The following is a 22972-nucleotide window of genomic DNA, read 5'->3' as shown; positions in this document are numbered from 1 at the left end:
TCTATATACAAGTTCAACTATGTCCCACTAGGATAAAGAAGGAAATGCTTCAAACTAAAGAAAAATTACAGGAATAAAAAAACCAAAGCAAACCCAAAAAAACCAAAACAGCTTAAAAAAAAAAAAAAAAAAAGAATAGATAATTAAGTGTCTAGAGAAGGATCTACAGGCAAAATTTTTGCTTTTGCTATGCTATGAAAATTTATTTAAAATTGTTCATATTTTCAAAATAATTTACTACTTGTGTTGATGTTAGCCTCCAAGCAGATTTATTATGGAGAATTTGAGCAAAACACATGAATCTGAATGGATAAACTCTGACTACCCAAGTGTTTAACCCTCTGAAAATCTTTGGTCTAATTATGTCAGCATACACCCAATATACCAATATACCAGTGTGCAGCAGTGTGCACACTTTTAGGTGTTAATTTCCGTTTTAACTAGAATGATGAGATGATAACAAATTTATAGTTATTGAAATAACTATTTCTATTATTATTATTATTTCAGGTAATTGAGGGGTTATGTAGGGAAGCTCTAGTGTATTTAAGTCTGGAAGGGAAGGAATGAAGGAATATAACCCAGCTGTTAGAACATCAGAATTCTAGCTTGTTTTACTGGCTCACATATTTAAAATCCATTCTATAGCGTAAAAAAATTTACTGGCACACAAGTAAAACAGAAAATCATCTAAATGTAGACTTCACTTTTATTACCAAGGAAAAGCTTTTTTTAGTCCTCCAACTGAAATACAGCTGCCAGTTAAATTATCTACAACAGTAATCTTGCTACTCATTAACATGCTGTTTATTTAACTTGTCAATATAAGCCAAAGGTGAACACAGATCCTGGAGAATTCTGTTTCTGTGGGATAAATAAAACTTCATTTCCTGTGTGTTTATGTCCTTCCTTCCTTTAAACACCTCACCACTACTACAGAGCAATGACAACCTCTTCTCCAGTGGACCTCTAGGATTCTCCCAGGGTGTGAGGAACAGATGCTGCAGCTTCGAGTGGCAACAGAGATCCCTTGCAAATTGTTGGAAAAAAAGTTTTAAATAGTTGAGTGGTACCATTGGGCATTTTTTTCCAGTGGTACACTGTCTGAATTTGTTGACCTCTGCTACACAGATACTGATGTTCACAGCACATTCTGACACAAAAATGCCTCGGATGAACCACAACAGCTTAAAATTACCTTGCAGAGATATTGCATGGCTGAATTACGTCACAATTACATGGCTTCTAAGCTAGTGGCAAAAGCATGCTGTGCGAATAAATGTGCATTTATGGAAATATTTATAGCCCTCTGAATAGCATAAGCTCCCTGAAAACATCTACTTGCTTATCTGGGTGACAAGTTACCAAACCGCGTGTTATCTGTAGGGAATAGGATGGCCCCCGAGAGTTAGGTGTAGACTCTCTTCACTCACGGTGAATCCCGTGTATCTGGGTGACCACATGCCACGCTGCAGTCACCCTACTCATGCTCCGAGACCTTCTCCCACGCTCTGCCACCTTCACCATCACAGAGGTTGGTGTTTCCCTCTGGGCGCTGCGCGACGGAGACTCCCCGAGCTACGTCCCTTGCTCTCGGTTTCTGCACATACGTGTGTGTGCTGGGGAGGCTTTGTCGCAGCGGCGGAGGGCGCCCAATGCATCGGGCGGGATACGGGACGGGACGGGAAGGAACAGAAGGAAGGGGAGGCGAGGCGAGGCGAGGCGAGGGTCTCTCCCAGCCCGGGGTGGGCGCAGCCGGGCGGCGGGCAATGGAGGAGCCGCGCCTGGAGGGGGGCAGGTGCCGGGCCGGGGCCGGGCCGGGCCGGGCCGAGCCGAGCTCCGGGCCGTGGCCGCCTCGGGAGCGGGGGCGAGCGGGGCACGGGGGCGGGCGGCAGGAGGATGCGCCCCTCGCAGTAAAGCCAGCGCCCGGAGTGGGGGCGGGGTGGGTCGTGCCAACCCCCCCGCCACGGTCTCCGCCGCTAATGCCTTTTCTCTGCTGCTGCGCAGGAGTCCCTGCGAATGTAATTCACCTGCCAGTGCCTCCAGCAGGAAGGAGGCTAATCCCCTTGCGCGGTTTAGCGGCCCCCCCGCCTGCAGGTGAGGCGGCGGCAGAGGTGGGCGCCGCGCACCGAGCCCTGCCCGGCCGGCCCCCGCCTGCCCAGCATGTCCGGTGAGTACCTCCGCCCCGCAGCCCCCCGCCCGGCTTGCCGTGAGCAGCTTCTCGGGGCTGATGGGGCCGATCGGCAGCCCAGGCTGCACCCCCCGGGGCTTTTGCCCTTCTTTCATCCCGGTGCGGGCGAGGGTCTCTGCTGTTTTCTTATCAGCGGAGTGCTGTGCTGTAATTAGCAGCTTCAGAAGAGGATTTTAACTGTCTGGGTGATGGGGCGAAATAGCTGAACTCATTTATGTATTCTGCTTGTACGTACAGCTTGGCCTGCTTGGGTCTCTGCGTGCTTTCCTGGTGGATCCCCGGGGTGACAGGCTGGGGTTGGTTGCCTCAGTCTAAGGCAGGTTCAGAGAAACCTTTCTCATGCCCCTTCTTATACAGCATTGGTATTGGTCTTAATCAGTTATCCTTAAAGCCATGAAGTTTTAGGGCTAATCACATGGGGTGGGTGCAGGTACCGTTCTGTTTCTTGAACCTACTCAACTTTTTCCTTGGTTTTGAGAGCAGCAGCTCCCACAAAGCTTGGTTTATGGAACCGTTTGAATGGTGTCAGGCATCTGGACCAATGGATCCCAAGTTTGAATTCATGTATGTGGCACTTCAGCACCAGGAGGATGCAGAAAGCAAATCTGCAAATGAAAAGATTAGAGAATTGTGGTTTTGTTTGTTTGAGGGTTTTCTTTGGTTTTGGTCTTTGGGTTTTTTTTTTTTTCTTTTCTTTTTTTTTTTGTTGGAAGGAAGGTGTGGAAAGACTGGAAACATCTAACTAACTCTGGATTGCTTAAGCGATTTTTACTAATAATTATTACAAATTATTACCATTTTTCAAACTCCTATATTACAGTTTTAGGTGTTACGCTTATTTGCATCTTATGATATTGTTGCATTAGAGTTTTCATGAGCATCATTTACTATCCATTGAATACCAACATTGCAGGGTCTTGAAGCAGAATGTAACAGTTCTTAACTGAAAGACACATAATAAAAGCTACACAGAATTGGAATCGAGTGCTCTTCCAACACAACAGCAGTAATCCTGTCTACTAAAATTCAGTGATGTTTTAATAAAAGATAAGAGAGAGTCTGGTTCTGGATGAGGCAGAACTTCATTAGGCCAAGAGAAATATTGTATGCCATTGAATGTCAATTTAAATTCTGTAATAAAAAGGTCTGTGTAAAGTGTTTGCTGTTTATCTTCATTAGTAACATAAATGTTTCTACTGTTAGACCTAAGAAAGCATGGGAATTAAAATTTCCAGCTGTCATTTGTTTACTAGGGCAAGAACTGCCTCTCTGCTGGAAACTTGCATAATAATTTTTGGTAGGGGTCTGACTCAGGTTATTGTCTGACACCATTGTTCATTTTATCTACTTACAACAAAGCACTTCTTGACTGCTTATAAGGTCGTGGGTATCAGCAGGAGCAAACCTTTCTGTTCCAGGATATGGTTGTGCTAGGTCGGAGAAGTGAGAAGCCTATAGCTTGTGTTATCTTTTGGGTAGTCTAACACATCTTCACTGAGACATGCTTCTGGGGGAAGATCCATAGAGACCTTTGTGTGGGAGAAGGAGTAACAAAATTGTTGTCAGGGAACGTGCTGTGAGTTGGAGCTGTGTTATATCACTGTCGCTTGGGATTTGAGTGGGGTGCTTTGCCTCAGTGGCACAGATGCAGGCTGCAGCCTGCTCATCCTGCAGATTGTCTCTGGAGTAGCAGGGGGAAGGTTACAAAAGAGCAATAGATGTATCGGGGAGGGATTTAAGAAAGCAGTTGTACAATGTTGGTTAGTATGAATGGCAGTAGGCGCTGGGGGCCTAACCAGCCTGCTGCAGGCTTTCACTTATTGATTTATCTGCTCTTGTTTTTGTGCATAAGATGACAATGTGTTACTTAGAATGTTTTTACAGAAAAATCATAACGTATGAGAGTCTGGTCTCCTGTTGCCATTTTGCAGTGGGCAGCTTGGTAAAGTTGAATTGTTACTCTAGGAGCTACAGCTGGAGCACATCTCTCCTTTGTCTGTCTGAAGAAATACAAAAATATTATTTAAAAGCTATGTCTAGTGGATTATGAAAAAAACCTCCCTACTCTTCTTAAATTTGTCTTGAATTTGGCAGGTGCACTTGAGTCACTCAGAGCTTGTTATTATCAGTCACTCCTGCTTCTCAAAATGGATACCTGGTGTTTGTTAATTCTCTTTTTCTCTTTGAACATCAAAGTGAGCACCACCCTGTCTGTTTGCTCTGTTTGTACTCTAAATAAACCTTTTAGGTGCCCTAGAATTAGTTTTCATGCCTGTCGAAGAATTTTGCCTCTGGCAGTGTCAGAGGTGCTACTTCTATGAGTAAGTAGCATAAAAAGTTGGTGATCTTGGCTAAAAAAGCTTTAACGAGTTCCACATAAGATCACCCTGTCTGTACTGATTCACATTACTTTTGCTGTCTTCTCTGTGTAGCTGCAGAGCAGGTTCTAGAATAACTCAACAAGTTACTTCCTTGAAAATCCCTATTTTGTTCTAAGAAACTTATTGTTAAGTAATGAAACTGAGGAGCTACTACTGATGATAATTAATTTCTTAATTTGCACCATCACGTGCTGTGTGGTAATCCAGACAAAAGAAATGAGCAGATTTATGAATTCATATGACAGGGTTTTAATGGGATTCTAGTTGTACACTTACTTTACTCATAGTTCACTGATCGTAAGTGGTATTATATTAGCCATAAGGATCTACAGCTTGAAAACAATTTGCTTGAAAACTTAATACCCCTAACAGTGGGTGTTGTCCATTAAAAATCTTATTGTCATTCAGCACAAAGAATTAATGTTATGCTTAATGGTTTCTCGACACTTAAAAAAAACCCCCCAAAACAAAAAACAAAAACCAGTTGCAATGAATTTAAATACCTACACCTCTGGCTTTCAAACTTAAAGAAGATTTGATCTTTTAAAGTCAGTGAGTGAAACCCTGTGTACACTAGATTTCATGCACTGTCCTTGATTTCAGCTAAATGGAAGCTTTCAGGTAAAAAATTTACTTCCAAGAATGTATATGAAAACCTGATCCTCAGTTATAAAAATAAAATATTTACTTATAGGCTATATTCCAAAGAATTTTATAAACAAGGCAAGTCAAGTAACACTTCTTCCTTGAAAGCAAGGATTAGATGAAAGAAAAAGTAATGATAAAATATTTTGATTTTAAACCCCCTATGGATCTTTAATGAATTAGTGATAACCCTATATGGTTTTCAAATTGCTAGGATATGCTTCTCTCCTTGCACTAGAAATATTTTAATGCTAAATATTTTCAGTCAATAGTTTTATTATCTATTTAATTATCTCTATAATGATTCACTGTATTAAGAAGGCCATAACATGTATCCCACATCTGATTCTCAAAACAGACAGGTTTTTTTTTATTTTTGTGAGGTATCTGAGAGTTTCTTAGAAGCAACAATTGTTTGTCACTTTGCTTCCTTGTGGTTCTGACCACGGGGGTACAGGGCATGAAAGCATTTGGAGGATGTGGTAATTTTCCATACGAGCTTGCTGAACTATTTAATGAGTAGTTTGTGTATTTCTATATGTATTACTTAAGTAAAGATTCAGCTTCTGTAGCTAAAAGAATTTGCAAAAGCCATGTGAAGATTGTGTTCAGTTTTGTGGTTGCTGTTTAAAACAGTATTTTAAGATTGGAACTCCCACTCATTTTGCAATTTGTTTTTCATATTAACCTAACTCCCACATTCCTCTCAGTACTTGTTTTATTACTTTTCTTTGGCTGAAGATGCTTGTTGCCTAACACAAAACTGCTTTCCTTTCCTGACTTTTTGCATCTTTTCAGAGTAATTTTATTGCTGAAGTAGCCCTCAGTGGTTTTCTGGTTTACATTGATTTTTATGGATGCTTATATTTATTCCTTTAACCTTCTGGAAAATTGCAGTAGGAGCAGTTTACTTCACATCTGTCATTTTAAAGCTACTCCTTATTCGTTGTTTTCTGGAAAGCGCATAACTTGCTTGAGCTGTTATTATAATGGCAGATTTGAAAACTCATTTTTTCATTTTCTTCATCTGGAAATTGTGATCAGAAATGTTACTGGAGTTTGCTTAGCTGTGGGCTTTGCATGGATGATTTGGGGTTTTTTTGGCCAAGTTTGACGCTTACTGGGATTCTCCTGAGGTGCAGGGATGTGTGGCAATGTCAGCAAATGTAAGGTATGTGTGTTTGAAATAAAGCTGGCTGGCTGGAGATGAGTGAAAGAGGGCAAAAAGTGGGGGGAAAAGGCAGCACACCAGTAGGTATGTGTTTTGCTCTGGATTTGGAGGATGTGAAAAATAAAAATACTTAGTATCTGTTAGCTTATCACAGGCATCAACCATACTTTATTGCATACCGTGATGAAGGTTCGGGGTTAGAACTCATTCATTTTGGCAGCCGCTGGCTGAGGCAGCCATGAGGTAATTTGTTGAGTTCTCTGCAACTTGTTCTGTGAGATTCTTTCCTAGTGTTTCTCACAGACCCTGGAAACTGTATGACAGGTTGTTTATGTTGGTATTGTTTGGTTGTTTTAATTTATTTAATGCAATTGCCTGTCCCTTAAGATGATGGTGGTTCTAAACAAGTATTTCAACACAAGTGTTTATTCAAGTTCTATAGAGCTCAGTGGAGTTCCCCTCATCTGTGTGACCTGTTCATCTTGTTCTGGTTAATTTTGCAGCCTAGAATGTATCATCCTTCTTTTCCGAGGAGGCCGTTCACCTTGCTGAGTTACAGGTTCTCCCCAGGAGAGCTTCGTTTGGTTCTGGCACAGGGCAGAGCTGAAGAAGCAGCCTCTCGAGATCCTGCCACTGGCCTGGTATCTCTCCTAAATACATTGCCTCCTGTCATGCAGGAGTTTGGTCACTTCCTTTTTTATTGTAACTTCTTTTCTCATGTGTTTCTTGATAATGAGGAACACTCCTAAATTTCCTGAAGTTACTTGACGTAGGGATCCTCAGCTTCTGGGAGGTGTACTGATCTTCCTACAGGTGAACTGTAGGAATTTCTCTGTACTTGTTCAGACAGCACCAGGTACTGTACCCCAGTACAAAGAAGGCAGAGCAAAAATAATGTTGGGTTGATTCAGTGGTGTTATGGAAACAACATTTCTGGCTAGTACTCAACATCTTGTTCTTTCCCTCAGCTTTTGGCACTGCAAAAACAAGAACATTTTCCTTATTGGTTTTATTATACTACGTTTGTGAAATATAAAATCTCAATATGCACAGATCAGCTTTTTTCATTGGTATTATGTTTAGGCAATAAGACTTAGGGAATTACTTGTTTAAGGCTAACCCAAAACCTGCAATTGTGAAAATCAGGCAAACCATAATAAAAATTAGAAACATACATTCTGCTCTCACTGGATTTTCTATTCAATTGTGTCTTTTGGGGGGAGTCTGTGAGAGAAGAGAGCTCATCACAGGAGCTGCAGGTTGTTATAAGCTGCAGATTGTTGTTTATCTGGAAGAGGAGGGAGCCTGCTAAAAGGGCTTATGTTAAAACTGTAAAGTGACTCTTCTGAATATTTTTTTTCAGTAACAGATCAAGCCTTTGTGACCCTTGCTGCTGATGATGTGTACTGTCAAGGCGCTCTCGTTCTCGGACAGTCATTGAGGAACCATAAGACATCCAGAAAATTAGCAGTTCTAGTTACCCCAGAGGTTTCCAGTGGGATGAGGTAAATGTTAATGTGTATTTGAAGATTTAAATAATGGAAGAATAAGCAACAGCATGGAAGATTTAAATAGGTTTCTGTGGATTTCACAGCATTATACCTAAAACTTCCCCCTTGGCTAGTGATTTCTAAGAGGAGTCTCAAATAAAATCTGTTATAAGCTCCTAGGCCTAATAAGAATTCACTTGCAGAAGTAGAGCTTGTGGCTGGAATTTGTCTCATAATTGAGAACACAAGCTGAAAATTTGGAACTAAGGTTTTAGTGTCTTGCACTACTGTTTTTTCCTCCAATTTTTCTCTCTTAGAAAGAGCAAGATACATAACCACCTGTGACATCACAACTCTTCATACACCTAAGAGCTCAGTTTCACATGACTAATCTTCTTAAAATATTGGTGGACACCTATCATGATAAGAAATTAATTTCTTTTTGCTTTTTTGTATAAATCACTTTGCAGTTTGTGTTGTGATTCTACAGGCACTGCAGAATAGCATTTACAGAAATCTTATTGAGTCTGAACTCAAGCCCTGTTATTTGGAGGACTGTGACACATGTTAAAAGGCACATGCCATGCCACAGCAACTTAAACTCTTAGTTCTGCTATGTCTAAGGAAGTGTGCAAGCTCCTGTTTTCTGTATGCCATGTGAATGTATTTGCAATGCATCTGGCTCAAGAAACATATTTTTGCTGTGGCTGGATGCACAAAAATCTGTTTTTACAGACTTTTGAAGTATGGAAATTGTCAGAACACTGTAATCTTCCTCAGGGAATACAGTATCCGTTTGATGCACCTGTCAATACTAAGTCTGTAATTCTTTTCATGCCCATTCCGTGGGAAGAAAAACCTTTATAATATAGATTTTAAATAAAGGACAGCATTTTTTTTTTTAAAAAGTAGATCACTGAAATATACTTCTAAAAATCTGTACTGTACCTAGTTCTTTCCCAGTTAATTCCTGTTCCTTGAAGATCAATCAGGCAAAAACTAAAGAGCCTGAAATCTGGATTTCAACTAGCACAGGCTTTTCTTTTTCTGTATTTGTGAGACAAAGAGGACTTTGATTATAATAGTGTAGGGTAAATAAATATGTTTAAAAGACTTTCTTTTCTTACTTCTTGAAGGAAAATTACGTACTTTGGTGTTACCTACAGAATTCTCATGAAATGCATGCATAGAAAAAAGATGTTTAGCTAAAAGTCTTATTTGAGATGCTATATAGTAGTCAGGAGCTATATGTGGTGAGCAAGTATATATGCACCTTATAAAAGTTGCAGTTTTGAAGCTGTGTGTACTTGGGCACAATAGGTACAAATGAGTGTGCTGGCAGTGCATGTCTCACCCTGTAAAATGCAGAAGAAACAGTATGGTGCTGTTCTTTAGAATCAGTTGTGCAGGATGAAAGCTGCTTTAATTTCTCTTGGTGTTTCTATGGGAGAGAAGTGACTAAAATAAGGATTGTTTTCTCCTCCATAGAGCAGCTGTCGCTTTTGAGATGGGCTGGTCCCCATAGTGGAGGAGACCCTGTTTCATGGCTTGATAGCTGCCACTGCAGTAGGCTGTTTGCAAAGACTTTTCGTTTCTGACTTCTTACTCTAGCCAATCAATCTAGCTTTGGTTATTGCCATAATTAATGTGGTGCTGGGTGTCACTGTTTTCATGCCTGAAGCAAACTTTGATGAATTTGTCTAAATTCCCTTCTTTCTCTCCACTGCTCACTCTGGTAGGTCAGTCCTCAGCAGTGTATTTGATGAAGTGATCGAGGTGGATGTGCTTGACAGTGCTGACTCAGTCCATTTGGCTCTGATGCAGAGGCCAGAACTGGGTGTAACCTTCACTAAGCTTCATTGTTGGACTCTTACTCATTACAGCAAATGTGTCTTCATGGATGCAGACACTTTGGTGAGTGGAGTGGGAGCCATGGAAACATTTGTGTCTGTCTCTGTGGGATGCTTCCTTGTCAGGCAGCGCACTGGCCTGTGAAGTGACCAGATTTGCTGGCGGTCACAAGGTCGCAGGAGCTCCATCCTGGCACGTTTTACCAATTCTCACAGTTGTGCTGGCTGCATAAAAATAAATTCAGTTTGGAGAGCAGCCTCAGGACTGTCCTCAAGAGAGATCACAAACTCTATGCACTGGGTCTTCTGACAGAAATTTAAAATAGATCTCTCTCACATACATTTGTTTGGAATTATTCTGGTCAGGAAGGCAGGATGGTTTTAAAATGGAAAAAAAAATCCCAGACACATTAATTTTTTTTTTTTAAGTTTTTAGATGTACAGAGGTAAAAATGGCCATAATTTTGGCAAGGACAGTCATGTCAGCCTTCCCTTGCGCTTTCATGGCTCACTTTGAAAGACTGGGATGCATTTTAATTTAACAGGATTTTATTTGAACTAGAAACCAAATTAACTAATTCTTCTTGAGGAGGAAGGCTTATGATTTCTTGCTTTACATTAAAGGAGGAAGGCAAATTTTTGTCTTTGTTTTAAATTCAATTAAGTAATCTTACTTCTAAAAAATTTTCTTCTGGTTTTCACTGGCTCAGTTGTAGGTGGGGTCCTGACTTTCAGTGACTGCACAGCTGTCTTTCCACAAACTTTAAAAGTTATCTGGACCTTAACCTGATTGATTTTCCCACTTCCTTGTGAAGCTTAAAAGAAAAAAGAAAAACAAATCACTGAACTTGAGTTACATTAGAAAACTGGTAGCAAGACACAGTTTTTCTACTACCCCTTTAGTCAGTCTGTTGCTTACTAAAATGATTTAGATTCCCAATTTTCATCCAGTTCTGTTGTAGTTACCAAGAATAATGGACTATGGAAAGGTGAGTTAAGAAAGAAGTAAATTGTGTGTTTCCATGGTATAACATTTAAAGGGGCCATGGATGGTCTCCAAGGTTCATAAAATAATTTCACAGGCTTTGCATTTTATCAGAGAAATCATGGAGAAACACAATTTATGTTGCCTTATTATATTAAAAATAAAGGTTCTGACCCCTAGCATATTTTACAATGCCCCTGCTTTTATGCTCTGCAAGCCGTATATATACGAGGCCAAACTAGCAATTTACTCCATTGGTACTAATTTGACAACGCATGTTCTAGACAAACATTTGCTCTAACATTTTTTTCTCTTTTCCTACTCTCCCTAAGGTACTTTGCAATGTGGATGAGTTGTTCGATCGAGAAGAGTTTTCGGCAGCTCCTGATTCTGGCTGGCCCGACTGCTTCAATAGTGGTGTATTTGTGTTCCGGCCCTCCTTGAGGACTTACAACCTCCTGCTCCGGTTTGCTGCTGAACATGGCAGCTTTGATGGTAAGGGGCAAGGCTCAAGGAATGAAGTGCAAGACAGTTTCCATGCTATCAGGCAGAATAGAGGAAGGCAGGAGTTCTCTAGGATTTATCGAATTGTACCCTACAAGAATTCAAGGTGCAGAACTTTGCCTCTTACACTGTATTTAAGGCCTGTTGTCTTGCTATGGACTGTTCTTCCCAGAAAAGAGCAGTGAAGGGACATGGTGTCTGAGTCTTGCTAGGTAAGTTTTAATTCTGCTGTCTGGCTTAGGAGAGAGAAACACAGCTGATCTTCAGTCTTCTGCTCTGAGGGACACCAAACACTACTCTTTTCTTCATATATTACAATAGAACTTTATTTACACTGAACTTGCATTGGAGCGAATCAGGTATTATTCACTTCTACATGCTCACAGAGCCATATTTTCAAGTGCAAGTTGCAGTCCCATGAACACACCAATCTCATTCCCCAGTCTCACTGCCATCCTTGGATGTGAAATTTTGATACAAGTTTGAGTGTACACACGTTACGGTAATACTGTTCTATGTATTCTTTAGGAGGTGATCAAGGCTTGTTGAACAGCTTCTTCAGCAACTGGGCAACAGCAGATATTGGCAAACACTTGCCCTTCCTCTATAACTTAAGCAGCAGCTCTGTATACACCTATGTTCCTGCTTTCAATCAGTAAGTAATAACACTTCTGACTGACTGTAAACCTCTGGAGTTTGTTAACAAACATCCTTTCGTAGGAGAGAGTAATAATGGTGAATTTGGTTTATAATAAATGGCAGTATCACAAATGATCTCATGTAGAAACCATGCAGTAGAAGCTTAAATATAAGGTGAATGTATGGACACAGGGAGAGTCCCAGAGTTGGCTACACTGTCTTTTATGTTCTTTCAAAGAAGCTTCTTTCATTTTTGACAAAATGTAATTATTTTGGCATTAGGTTCTGACAGGTTTACTTCTAAGGTTGTTCCTTTGTTCTTGAGTAATTTCTTAGGGAAACAGTTGGCATTGCTTAAATTTCTTTGAGCCATTCCTTAGGTTCTTCTATGAAATGAACTTTGTGCTACTAATTATATGACTCCAGACAATGCAGTTGAGAAACTTTTCTGGTAAAAGGCAAGTTGGATTTAGGGTGTAATGAATTTCTGTTCCAGTTGCATAATACACTCTAACGGGAAGATGAACTTAGGCTGATGTATTTATTAGTAATTTTTAATATGGGATCAGTAATAACCAATTTTGGTGATTAAATATTTGAAGTTATATATATTTGTTTGTGAATAGAGCATGAAGGAGGACTGGAAATAGTACTGCATGAGCTGGTCAGTTTTCTTCATGAACTTTTCTACTGGAATCAGTAACTGGAAGCAAATGGCAGTGCAACTTTCTGTTTTCTGTATGTTAAAACACGATGAATTAAACCAGAAAGATAGAAAAGAATATCAATATATATAATTTCAAATGTGTTGCTGTTGCAAAATGTTAAATTACCTTACCTGCAAGTAAGCATGTTTCTTCTAGGAGTTTATATCAGCTTAAAAAAATATTTTATGTGTAGACCTGTATGTTTGATCTCTACAGTTTTGGTAGAGATGCCAAAGTTGTTCACTTCTTGGGAGCAACAAAGCCCTGGAACTACAAATACAACCTTCAAACAAGGAGAGTTATGCAGGATGGCACCACCTCTGGATCTTTTCATCAACTGTCATTTCTTGCCCTCTGGTGGAATATATACAGTGCTAGTATATTGCCTTTGTTGGAAAAACATCAAAAGATGGAAGACTCAGAATCTGAGGAATGCAAGGTAACTGATAAGGGGTTAGTGGGAATATGTTGGAATCAAAATGAAAAATTCTTAAAATTCTGTGTTTGCTAGAGGAAGAAATTATATGGTGTGGTGGACTGACCCTGGCTGAATTCCAAGTGCCCACCAAAGCCACTCTATCACTCTCCTCCTAAGCTGGACAGGGAAGAGAAAATGTAAGGAAAGGCTCATGGGTCTGGATAAGGACAGGGAGAGATCTATCACCAGGTACCATCAAAGGTGAAACAGGTTCAGCTTCGGGAAATGAATCAAATTTATTACCAATCAAATCAGAGTAGAATAATGAGAAATAACCCCAAATTTGGAACACCTACCCTCATCCCTCCCTTCTTCCTGGGTTCAACTTTACTCCCTATTTTCTTTAACTCCTCCCCCAAATGGCACATAGGGATGAGGAATGGGGACTGTGGTCAGTTCATCACACGTCTCTGCTGTTCATTCCTCCTCAGGGGTTGTATTCCTCACACTCTTTCCCTGCTCCGGTGTGGAGTCCCTCCCATGGGAGACAGTCCTCCATGGACTTTTCCAACATGAGTCCTTCCCATGAGCTGCAGTTCTTCATGAACTGCTCCAGTGCAGACTTCCCTTCTGTAGGATGCAGTCCTTCAGGAACAGCCTGCCCCAGGGTGGGTCCCCCATGGGGTCACAAGTCCTGCTGGCAAACCTGCTCCAGTGCAGGCTCCTCTCTTCATGGGTCTGGTGGTCCTGCCAGGAGCCTGCTCCATCATGGGCTTCCCATGGGGTCACAGCCTCCTTCACACATCAACCAGCTGTGGTGTGGGGTCCACCACAGGGTGCAGGTCGATCTATGCTCCACCATGGACCTCCATGGGCTTCAGAAGGACATCCTGATTCACCATGGGCTGCAGGGGTATTCCTGCTCTGGCACATGGAGCACCTCCTCCCCTTCCTTCTTCAGTGATCCTGGTGTCTGCAGGGCTGTTGCTCGCACATATTCTCACTTCTCTGCCTGCAGTTGTCCAGTTGCAAGGCAACTCCTTCCTCCTTCTTAAAAGAGGAAGGAGATTTTCCTCCTCCTTAAATCTGTTATCCCAAAGGCGCTACCACCATAACTGATGGGCCGGGACTTGGCCAGGGGCAGGTGCATTTTGGTGCCAGCTGGCATTGGCTCCATTGCACTTGGGGGAAGCTTCTGGCAGCTTCTCACAGGAGCTACTCCTGTAATCACCCTGCTACCAAAACCTTGCCATGCAATCCCAATATACGTGGGAAAACTTAGTATTTGCTGGTTGGTGGTAGCACTGATTGCTTATAGAAGTGTCCAAAGTAGTCATTTAGGAAGGATTTGTAGTACTATTTGTCTTTCCCAAGATATCCTGCAGCCATCTTCTTAATTGGTAAAGTTTTTATGGTAATGTATGTGCACGCAAAAGTATGATACAAATTAGCCAGGGAAGGGATAACCTGGAGATGAAAAAACCAGACTTCTGTTTTTCTTGAAGCTAAGTTGTTACAGACCATCAAACTAGTTCTTGAACTGTAATAAAATTTACCTTTTCAGAACTACATTATAACTTGTTCTATGAGGGTCATAACAAATAAATCAGGTTGGCAAAAGTAGTGTTAATTGCATTTAGGATGTTAAATACAGTACTCTTATGTCATCAAACATTTACTGATCTCTTCATGCTTTTTTTTTTCTTCAAAGGAAATGCAGCAATGTGTGCTTTTCATTATTAGAATAAAAAAACCGGTTGATAAATGGATGATTTCTTACAGACCAGTAGCATAAAGAAATGTATAGAAGTACAATTTTTAATTTTGTATCCAGACATGACAAATTAGATCCCATTTATGCATATGTAAATATTTTCTTAATGTTCTATAATATTAAATTATTAACATAATTGAACTAATTGCATAGTCCCATAAGATCAGTTGAATATTTACCATCAAAGCCTCAGAGAATAATTTGGCTTGTTAACTTCATGACAAACTGGAAAGCAGAGGAAGGAATGGGTAGTTTTTGATCTTATGCTTTAACATGCTTTAATTGTTAAGGCATTGAGTATTAAAGAAATATTTCAGCTATGGTAAATGAAGGTGGAAATACCTGTTAGATTTACCTCCTGATGATGCTGGTATACTCATGATTGCAAAACAGCAAAAGCCTAAACTGCAACATTATCTGAATCTCGGTCCATACACCTTTCTTGCATTTATTAAGTTATTCCTTTAATGATTAAATCCCTGTAAGGAAGTGCAACTGTTGCAAATAAATTATTACTCCCCTGAAAAATTGTATTTCAGTGGTGGGATGTTTTTGTTTTCATTAGCATGCTTTCAATGGAGTTGAAGTTACACTGAAGAAGATCAGTCCTTGTGTGCCCAGTTCACTGCCAATGCCTGAGCTCCCAGAGCAGACAAATGAAGTAAATCCCACAGCATGCTCATCCGAGGAACTCGCCTTCAAAGCCGTGAGTGTGTTGTATATTGTTATATGCAGTAACAAAGTCAAATTATATGCTAAAAGGAGATTCTTTCATTATTCTTCTGATCTAGAAGACTGTCTCTTCAATTTAGCTGTAGCTATTGAATTTTCTCACTAGCATTAAAAATAGTCTAAAGCCTATTTATTTTCTTTAATCTTTAGTAATGCATGTATGATGTGTCTGGAAGTTGAAAGAGTTTGCTTTGCATTTTAGGAAGAGGTTATTTATTCAAAGTTGTTAAGTACTTAATCAAATGTAATCTAAAAAAACCTGCTACCAAAGTAGTATTTTGAATATTAATTCTTTTGTGAATTAATATATTTAGAACTAGAATCCTTTCTATCACTCCTCTGTAGAAGTTTTTTTCCCCACAAGTGTTGACCCAGAAAACTGTTCCTCTAATTTCTGTGACTTCAGCAACAAGGAAAGTCTTGAAAGAATCTACTAATGAATATTGCAGTCTTTCTGCTTCTTTTGTCACTTTTCTTCTATTTGTGTGTTTCTGTTGCACTGAATCTCCTTATTTTATGCAGGCATTAAGTTGGACATAATAGCACAATGCCTCTGCAGGTGTAAGTCATTAGATATTGGATGATACACCATATTACCCCATGGTACAACTGCAAGAAAATTAAATTAGTGTTCTAATGTCATCTGCTATTGAAACTTGTGAACTACACTCTACAACGATGAAGACAACTCTCAAGATGTTCTTCCCTTAATTTCTTTAGACTACAGTAAATCTATAAAGTAAAACTGTAATTTCCTCTTCCCCTTCCCCCCCTTCCTTTCCCCTCCGAGTGTGAAGGGGCTGAAGGAAAATTTCAAGCCTTCCAGTTCCATAACTTAAGAATAATTTATTTGCAAAGGATGTGTTTTCTTGTGTGCCTTATGCATCTGACTCCACTGGAAAGGCTCAAACCAAATAGGGACACATGAGCAAGATGTTTGTTTGGGGTAAAAAAATCCTAATGCTCACCTAAATTAGTTTCATTAAAATTTAAATTTCTATTAGTATTTTGATAACTAGGATTGGTTTATCAGAATTAATTGGAAAGTAATAGCTTGCTTCTCTCCTTACTTAGGAATGCGATCATTCCACTTTTTCTTGCTCAGCTTCAATAGACTTGTGGGATTGTTTTGGAGGAAAAGACTTTAGAATGGGGTCTGTCTACTCATTTATGTTTTGCTCTCTGTCAAAAGCAAATATTTGGGACAATATTTTTTGGGGAATCTATTTTAACTCTGTTTTGGAATGCATTGTTCTGTTTTTATTTCATGCATATAAAAAGCTTATGTGAGGCAAGCTGTTATCCTAAAATGAGATTTTTCTTGTTGAAGTTTGGCCCCATGAATGGTAAGAATCTACTGTAAGCTCCCTTCCCAGGCTGTATGTGTAGTCACTGAAGAATGACAGCCACTTTGAACCTATTTTAAGACAAGATGAGCTGCCCTCTGGAGATACTTATCCTAGATTGATTATAGTAGTAGGCATTGATTCAAAGCCATTTTTGATAGCTAAAGCTATCAAAAGCTCCTTGGTGATAATGTGCTTCCTTGCTTTCCTCCCATCCATTGCTTTACCCTACCCCAAGACTGAAAGTGATTGTATCGTATTGTATGAATTCTGACGATAAGGAAATTTTGAAAAAAATATTCTCCTAATAAAACCTCAGTGGCTGTATTTTAGCAACCTGTGTATGAAGTCGAACCAAGAGATCCTAATGTCCATCTCTCTGAGCCTGACAGACCTTCAGAACAACCGGTACTTCAACCTGTGTTTCAGGAAACCTCAGAAATGGTACATGTAGCTTTGTGCATTGAACATCTATTGATAACTGCATGTGTCTCTTTGCTGCCAATGTAATTTTGGGAAAGCTCAATTAATTATAATGCAATTTGCAAATAAATTCCTTAATCTTTTAGCTATGTAATTCCTTAATTGTTTCCAATAGTGGGGTGTGATCCCTTTCTAGTTTTCTTTTCAAAACTTTGAGTTTTTAAATGTGTATTTTCCTGTGCTAACCCCCAAGTAATCAATGCATGGTGTTAATTTTAGTTCTCCAATACTAATACAAGCAAAGCTGTTTGGGTATTTCATGTTTGTTTGTTCTGTTTTGTTTTGTTGTGGGTTTTTTTACCTTCTGAGGTGATGTTTCCAAGCAGGTGGAAAGGGAACATGCAGGAGCCTGAGTGACTAGGCTTTCCTTTCTGACCTTGCACTGCATTTATGGGCACTTGCACACGTGGGCAATGTGACAACAGAGGCAGACTTGGTGTTGATGAGGTTGACAGGGTGTCAAGGTTTTGTAAGGTACACAACACAGCCATTTTCCAAATGAGGGCTTTTGTATGATTGTGAGGCACTGTGGTAAAATACTTCAAGACTGAGAAAAAACCCTGTAGCTCCTGTGCAGCCAGGGGTGTTTGGGCCCTAGCTGAAATTCCTAATTTCTAAGAACATGATGATTCCAGTCATCTTGTTAATGGCTTCCAAAGCTGTTGATAAAACTTGCCAATGATAAAGAAAGAAATCTTCACACATTAATGCAGGCTGAAAATTAAATACCAAGTACTGTTGCATGTCTGCATGTATAGGAAGCAAGCACTCTTCTCAGAGTATTCTGCCAGGTTTAGAATCATGTACAGAGTGGGAAGCAGGTAGGGATGACACCTATGGAAGGATGCAGTTACCCAAGAATTTAGTGTCATGTTGGCTCTTTGAAATACCTTACCTTGTCTTGCACAAGTCCCGTGCCTTATCTGCCCCAAACTGGCAGATGTAATGGATATTTCAGGATATTTAGGCAGTTTAAGACATTGATTCCTGCCCATTAAGTTCTATTCTGAAACGTTTTTACCTTGAATTTGTGAGGGCTTCACTGGGAAGTCGTTCTAATTGATTAGTTTTGTTTATAACGTGAGATGAGTTGTTTTTCTATGAACCTCTTCGAGTAGTACTGAAAGGAGGTTTTCAGTGGCTGCCTTGATTAGTCCTTGTTATATTTAATCTTTATTACAGGTTGTAATTGTTGGGATGTCCCCTTTTTGCTGGCATTGGTGAACTGTGGACACAGTGTTTCTTTTATGTGGTAAAAATTATCACTAATAATGTCTTTCATTTGTGCACCTATGATGACTTGACTTTGAACCAGCATTTACAATTTCGGACTGTCAGTCAAAATTAACTAGCTGTTGGTATAATGAACAGTGTCCATCTTTTGAATTAATTTAATGAACAATGTGTCTCACATCTGCTAAATAATACTGATCTCACTGGAGTTCAAATAAAACAAATTACCAAAAATTCTAGAAATGTATGTTCCCATGAAAGCCTGTTGGAGACAAGATTTGAACAGATAAATCATAAATTATTGTGGCAGATATTCTACTCTAACCAGGCCATATTTGTAATATTTTCATTGTATTGTTGCTGAGTATGCCAAGACCTGAGTTAAGATCAGTAAAATAAATGTTCGGTATGCTCAAAGATGCCATGGAAAGCAGTAAGAGCATGGGAAAATGAGGTCACATTATCAAAACAGGAATGAGCATGTGAATATTGGGGTTTTTTTATTGTTTTAACTGGAAGCGTACAGTGCAGAAGTTTGTCATTTAAGGTTTAACTTCACAAAATTGATATAAGAACAACCAAATGACTGTTTTCCCACTGTTCTGCTTCTTCCCACAGAACGAGGTTGCACATTCTGTTTCAGAGCTGTCTATTCACTTCAAACCAGCAAAACCAGTTCCAGAAGATGAGCGGAGAAAATGGGAGGAAGGGCGCATGGACTACATGGGGAAAGACGCTTTTGAACATATCAAAAAGAAATTGGATGCATTTTTACACTAAGACAGGATGTCCTGTTATGCCCATCATGATACATTTCTTTATAAATGCAATTCTTGAATACCTGGGTGTCTTAACCAGTTCACCTGAGGCCAGTTAGAGGTTATTATGGATCCTCATACATTCTCTGTCTTAACAGATAGAGACCCTTGGTTTTTAACTGATAAATGTGCCTCATCTTCATTGTTCTCCCATAGTGCCTTCTAAAGAATAATGAATGGTACCTCTCTGAGTGTGAGCTCTCATGTACTTATCACTCTTCCCTGATGCACCCCGTAGCATTCTGCAGAAACAGTCACGAGTAGGAAACATGTTGGAAATTGAGATTATTTTCGAAGATGAGCTTTTCCAAAACTGAGATTATTCCCAAAGTACTTTCAGAAGTTGGTATAAAGTATTTAAATAATAAAAAACCCCTTATTCTTGAAACCAAATTAACACCTTCAAGGGTGATCATGACGTAGACTTCAATACAGGAAAGAAGGGAAGAGATGAAATCCTGACCTCATAGAAGTCTGCAACAAAACTTTTTAATTTAATCATGTTTAGGATTAGAGGAACTTCAGACTTCATCCAAGATCACTAGTGGATGCTCTACCTATTTATAGGAAGCTGCTCAGCTCCATAACTAATGTGAGAAAGCGTGCTCTAAAACTCTTTAAGACACACTGATAATGCATGTTAACCTTTTAAATTGTTCCTAGAGGATACTGATGCTTTTTAAAATATTGTGAGCTTTAGTTGCATATTCTGATTTGTGTGGTCAGAAGAAATGCTGACAGCATGGTGTAAACCTTCTGGTGCTTTTATATCAATTTGTTTACAGTACATCAAACTGCAGCTGATAAAGGCCGTTTTTGGCTTAGCATTGTTGCCCCATACTGCAGGCAATTTGAGTGCAACTGAAAACAAAATTGGCACTTGTGTTAGTAAACAGGCCCTTTGAAGATCTTTTAAACAATAGCTGTGTGTGGGAACCAATAAATCTCTGAGGATAATTCCCCAAAAAATCTACTGATGAGACCGCATTATATTAAGGATACTTACAGGGGATCGTTTGCTGTATTTGGGTACTTAAATTTGACTCATCTCAGTGAGTTTGTTTTAACAAACAAGTAAAATACTTTCTTTCAAAGCAAAAAACTTTTAAAGAAAGAGTCTTGGCAGTTGTGCTAATATAATAACAGATTTGACCATTATTTGTAACCTCACTCAATACTGGAATAAGAATTCTGCAGTGATGTTGCAGGACTTGAAACGTTTTGGTCTAAATACATCACAAATTTTAGCAGAGAGATACCTAACGAAATATCTTGGAATTCTGTCTAAAAGCAATGATGTACCATTATGCACAGATGCTAGCAGGAAAAAAAGGATAGCAGGAGGAAAGAAAATTTTATTTTTTTTTTCTCCCCAAAAATAATGAGAGGGTGAGGCAGGGAATAAATGTACAAATCAGGAAAGGAATGAAAGAGTCAAAAGGTCCCTTAAAAGAAGAAAAAAATATCTTTGTGCACCTTAGAATTACTTCCTAATATTCACATTAGTGGATTTGCTTTCACTTTTGTAGGATATTTCTGATTTTATCTAGTTCTCATTTCTCCTTAAATTCTTAAAGTGGAATGCTATTGGTGTGTCTGTTGAATACAGGCTTCTAGGTCCAGTTAGGTGTTTAGGGTCAACAGAGAAATTGAGAACAGTCTTCTGTGCATCTCTCTCTCTGGCTAACCTTGGCACCCTGTGTTCCTGGGTAGGTGACCTTCACACATCAACACAGGTAGGTGTGTTCTACCTCTTGGTGCTGTGGCCCAGTGCAGCAGCGTGGAGATGACAGCAGCTGCAGTGTACCCTTACTCACATGGCATTTGATCTTCTGATTATCCCTGCTTCTTAGTGATCCTTATGCACTTCTGAGAAAGTCCTCTGTTTCATAAACATTGTTGCTAATATAATTCTAACAGTTTTTGAAAAGTGTAGAAAGCTGTAGTCAGCAATGTGAACTCATGGTTCATGCAGCTGTACTTTTTACATTAACTGCTAGATCTTATTTGGTACATTGATTAGATTATGGGAGAAAAATTACTGGTGTGAAATCAGTAACTGAAAGGTTTTAAAAATAGGAATATGAATGTAGTAAAATGTGTCATTGAGCACATTTCAAACTGTTAATATGTATAATGGTACTCTGTGTGGCTTTTACAATGTTTTAAAAAGAATTGTAGTACATTAATGTAATGGAAATAAAAGAAATGGAAAAGACATATGAAGTCGTGCCTATCAGATGATGAAGAGCTATAAGTTGTTTACGTTGTGCCAGGGAATATTACTTGCAACTGACTAGTTACTTTAATTTCTTTTCTAATTTTATTTAATTGCTTTTGAGACATTAGCATTACCTGCTGAGCAGAATTAAAACTTGAGAGTTATAATTATTTCTACAGACATACATAATGATAATGTTTAGGATCTCTTGAATTAGCAAACAGTAGCTAGTTTACTGTATTTCATGGAAAAGTATAGCTGTTAAAAGCCCTGCCCTAATTTTTGTGTCCTGACTTCACAAACAAAAAATTGAACAAGTTTCATATAATGTAGTGTTGTAGTGGCTTTTAGCACACAACTCTTGCCACCTGGGTGTGAAAAGGGAGAATTCTGTGTATGAATCCAGTGCTGTGCTTGAGGCAGCATTCTGGGTTTTTATAGCCATCATTCTGAAATCCTGGGGTCACAGGCAGGTCTGACGGGTGTGACAGGCTGCATGAGGCCATGAACCACAGCACTGACTTTGCTGAGTCAAAATGTGTCTTGGGAAAAAAAATTACCAAGCTTCACCTGGAATTTTTCCCCACATTAAGCTGTGGTATAGCCTCAAGTATTTTTGAGGTAAAGGAAGTCAAGAAATTTAAGTTTTTTGGTGGCACTATTCATCTTTAAACAAGGCTGGACTGTGACCTACTGTTGTGTGGCAGACTCTGTATTTAGAGAGGACAGCTTGTGCTTAAAACAAAATATGGTGATTCTTCTGTCATGTGCTTGGAGTTATTAATAGCTTGACTTAGAGGGTACTTTTATTTGCCATACAACAATTTTATTGGGTGCTCTTCATGTATAAGGAGGAGGTAGTGTGGGTGTGCCACAACGAAAATTCTTGAAAATTTTAGACATGTGGGTTAATGCACTTTCCTAGCCTACAGGAAAAGGAGACTGGTGTTCTTGAAATATCGCTTTACTTACTGCCTAGTGTTTTCTGAGGACTTTTCCAGCTGGGTGTTTCTTGGGGAAAAAGTCTTTGTCTCTCTATATCAGTCAGCTCACAGCAATGGTTTTTCTAAAGCAGGTACTTGAAAAAATGCTTTGTTTTGTTTGGTTTTCTTCACCTTGATTTTTCTGTCCACAGTGGGAGGCTGGGTTAGTAGCAGGTGCTTGATACTTTTGTGTACTCCTCTAAACATCTCATTGTTCCCCAGTAAGTTTGCAGTATGCCTGTTTATTCCTTAATGGATCTGATTCTGTTGCTTTCCTAATCTAAACTGTTTTGATTCCTATGACTCTGAACATGACATTAAATAGGCCTGTTTTCTTAATTCATACCTCATTAATTAAAATCTCACATTCCAATTTCCCCCCAGTTTTCTTTTCATTATTT

The 22972-nt window shown here is 39.4% G+C and overlaps 1 protein-coding gene across 5 annotated transcripts; it reads left to right on the top strand.

Annotated features, from left to right (window-relative positions):
* The first annotated feature begins 1326 nt into the window (after positions 1–1326).
* Positions 1327–21587, top strand: GYG2 (glycogenin 2). 5 transcript variants are annotated; one of them, XM_032100180.1, is made up of 10 exons: positions 1450–1534; positions 2008–2170; positions 7752–7893; positions 9618–9792; positions 11046–11208; positions 11746–11872; positions 12780–13002; positions 15321–15461; positions 17167–17277; positions 19168–21587. In XM_032100180.1, the coding sequence occupies exons 2-10, from the start codon at positions 2164–2166 to the stop codon at positions 19327–19329; spliced, it is 1251 nt and encodes a 416-aa protein (XP_031956071.1). In that variant the 5' UTR covers positions 1450–1534; positions 2008–2163; the 3' UTR covers positions 19330–21587. The 5 variants fall into 5 exon arrangements, with proteins under 5 accessions (XP_031956072.1, XP_031956069.1, XP_031956071.1 ...); XM_032100182.1 differs by lacking the exon at positions 1450–1534 and adding an exon at positions 6892–7029 and having other exon boundaries at positions 1871–2170; XM_032100181.1 differs by lacking the exon at positions 2008–2170 and having other exon boundaries at positions 1327–1534; positions 17153–17277; positions 19168–19254.
* Positions 21588–22972: the final 1385 nt, after the last annotated feature.

The sequence above is a fragment of the Corvus moneduloides genome, chromosome 2 (assembly GCF_009650955.1).
Source record: "Corvus moneduloides isolate bCorMon1 chromosome 2, bCorMon1.pri, whole genome shotgun sequence".
NCBI lineage: Eukaryota > Metazoa > Chordata > Aves > Passeriformes > Corvidae > Corvus > Corvus moneduloides.
The sequence above is the reverse complement of the archived record's forward strand: the minus strand, read 5'-3'. Positions and strand labels throughout refer to the sequence as shown.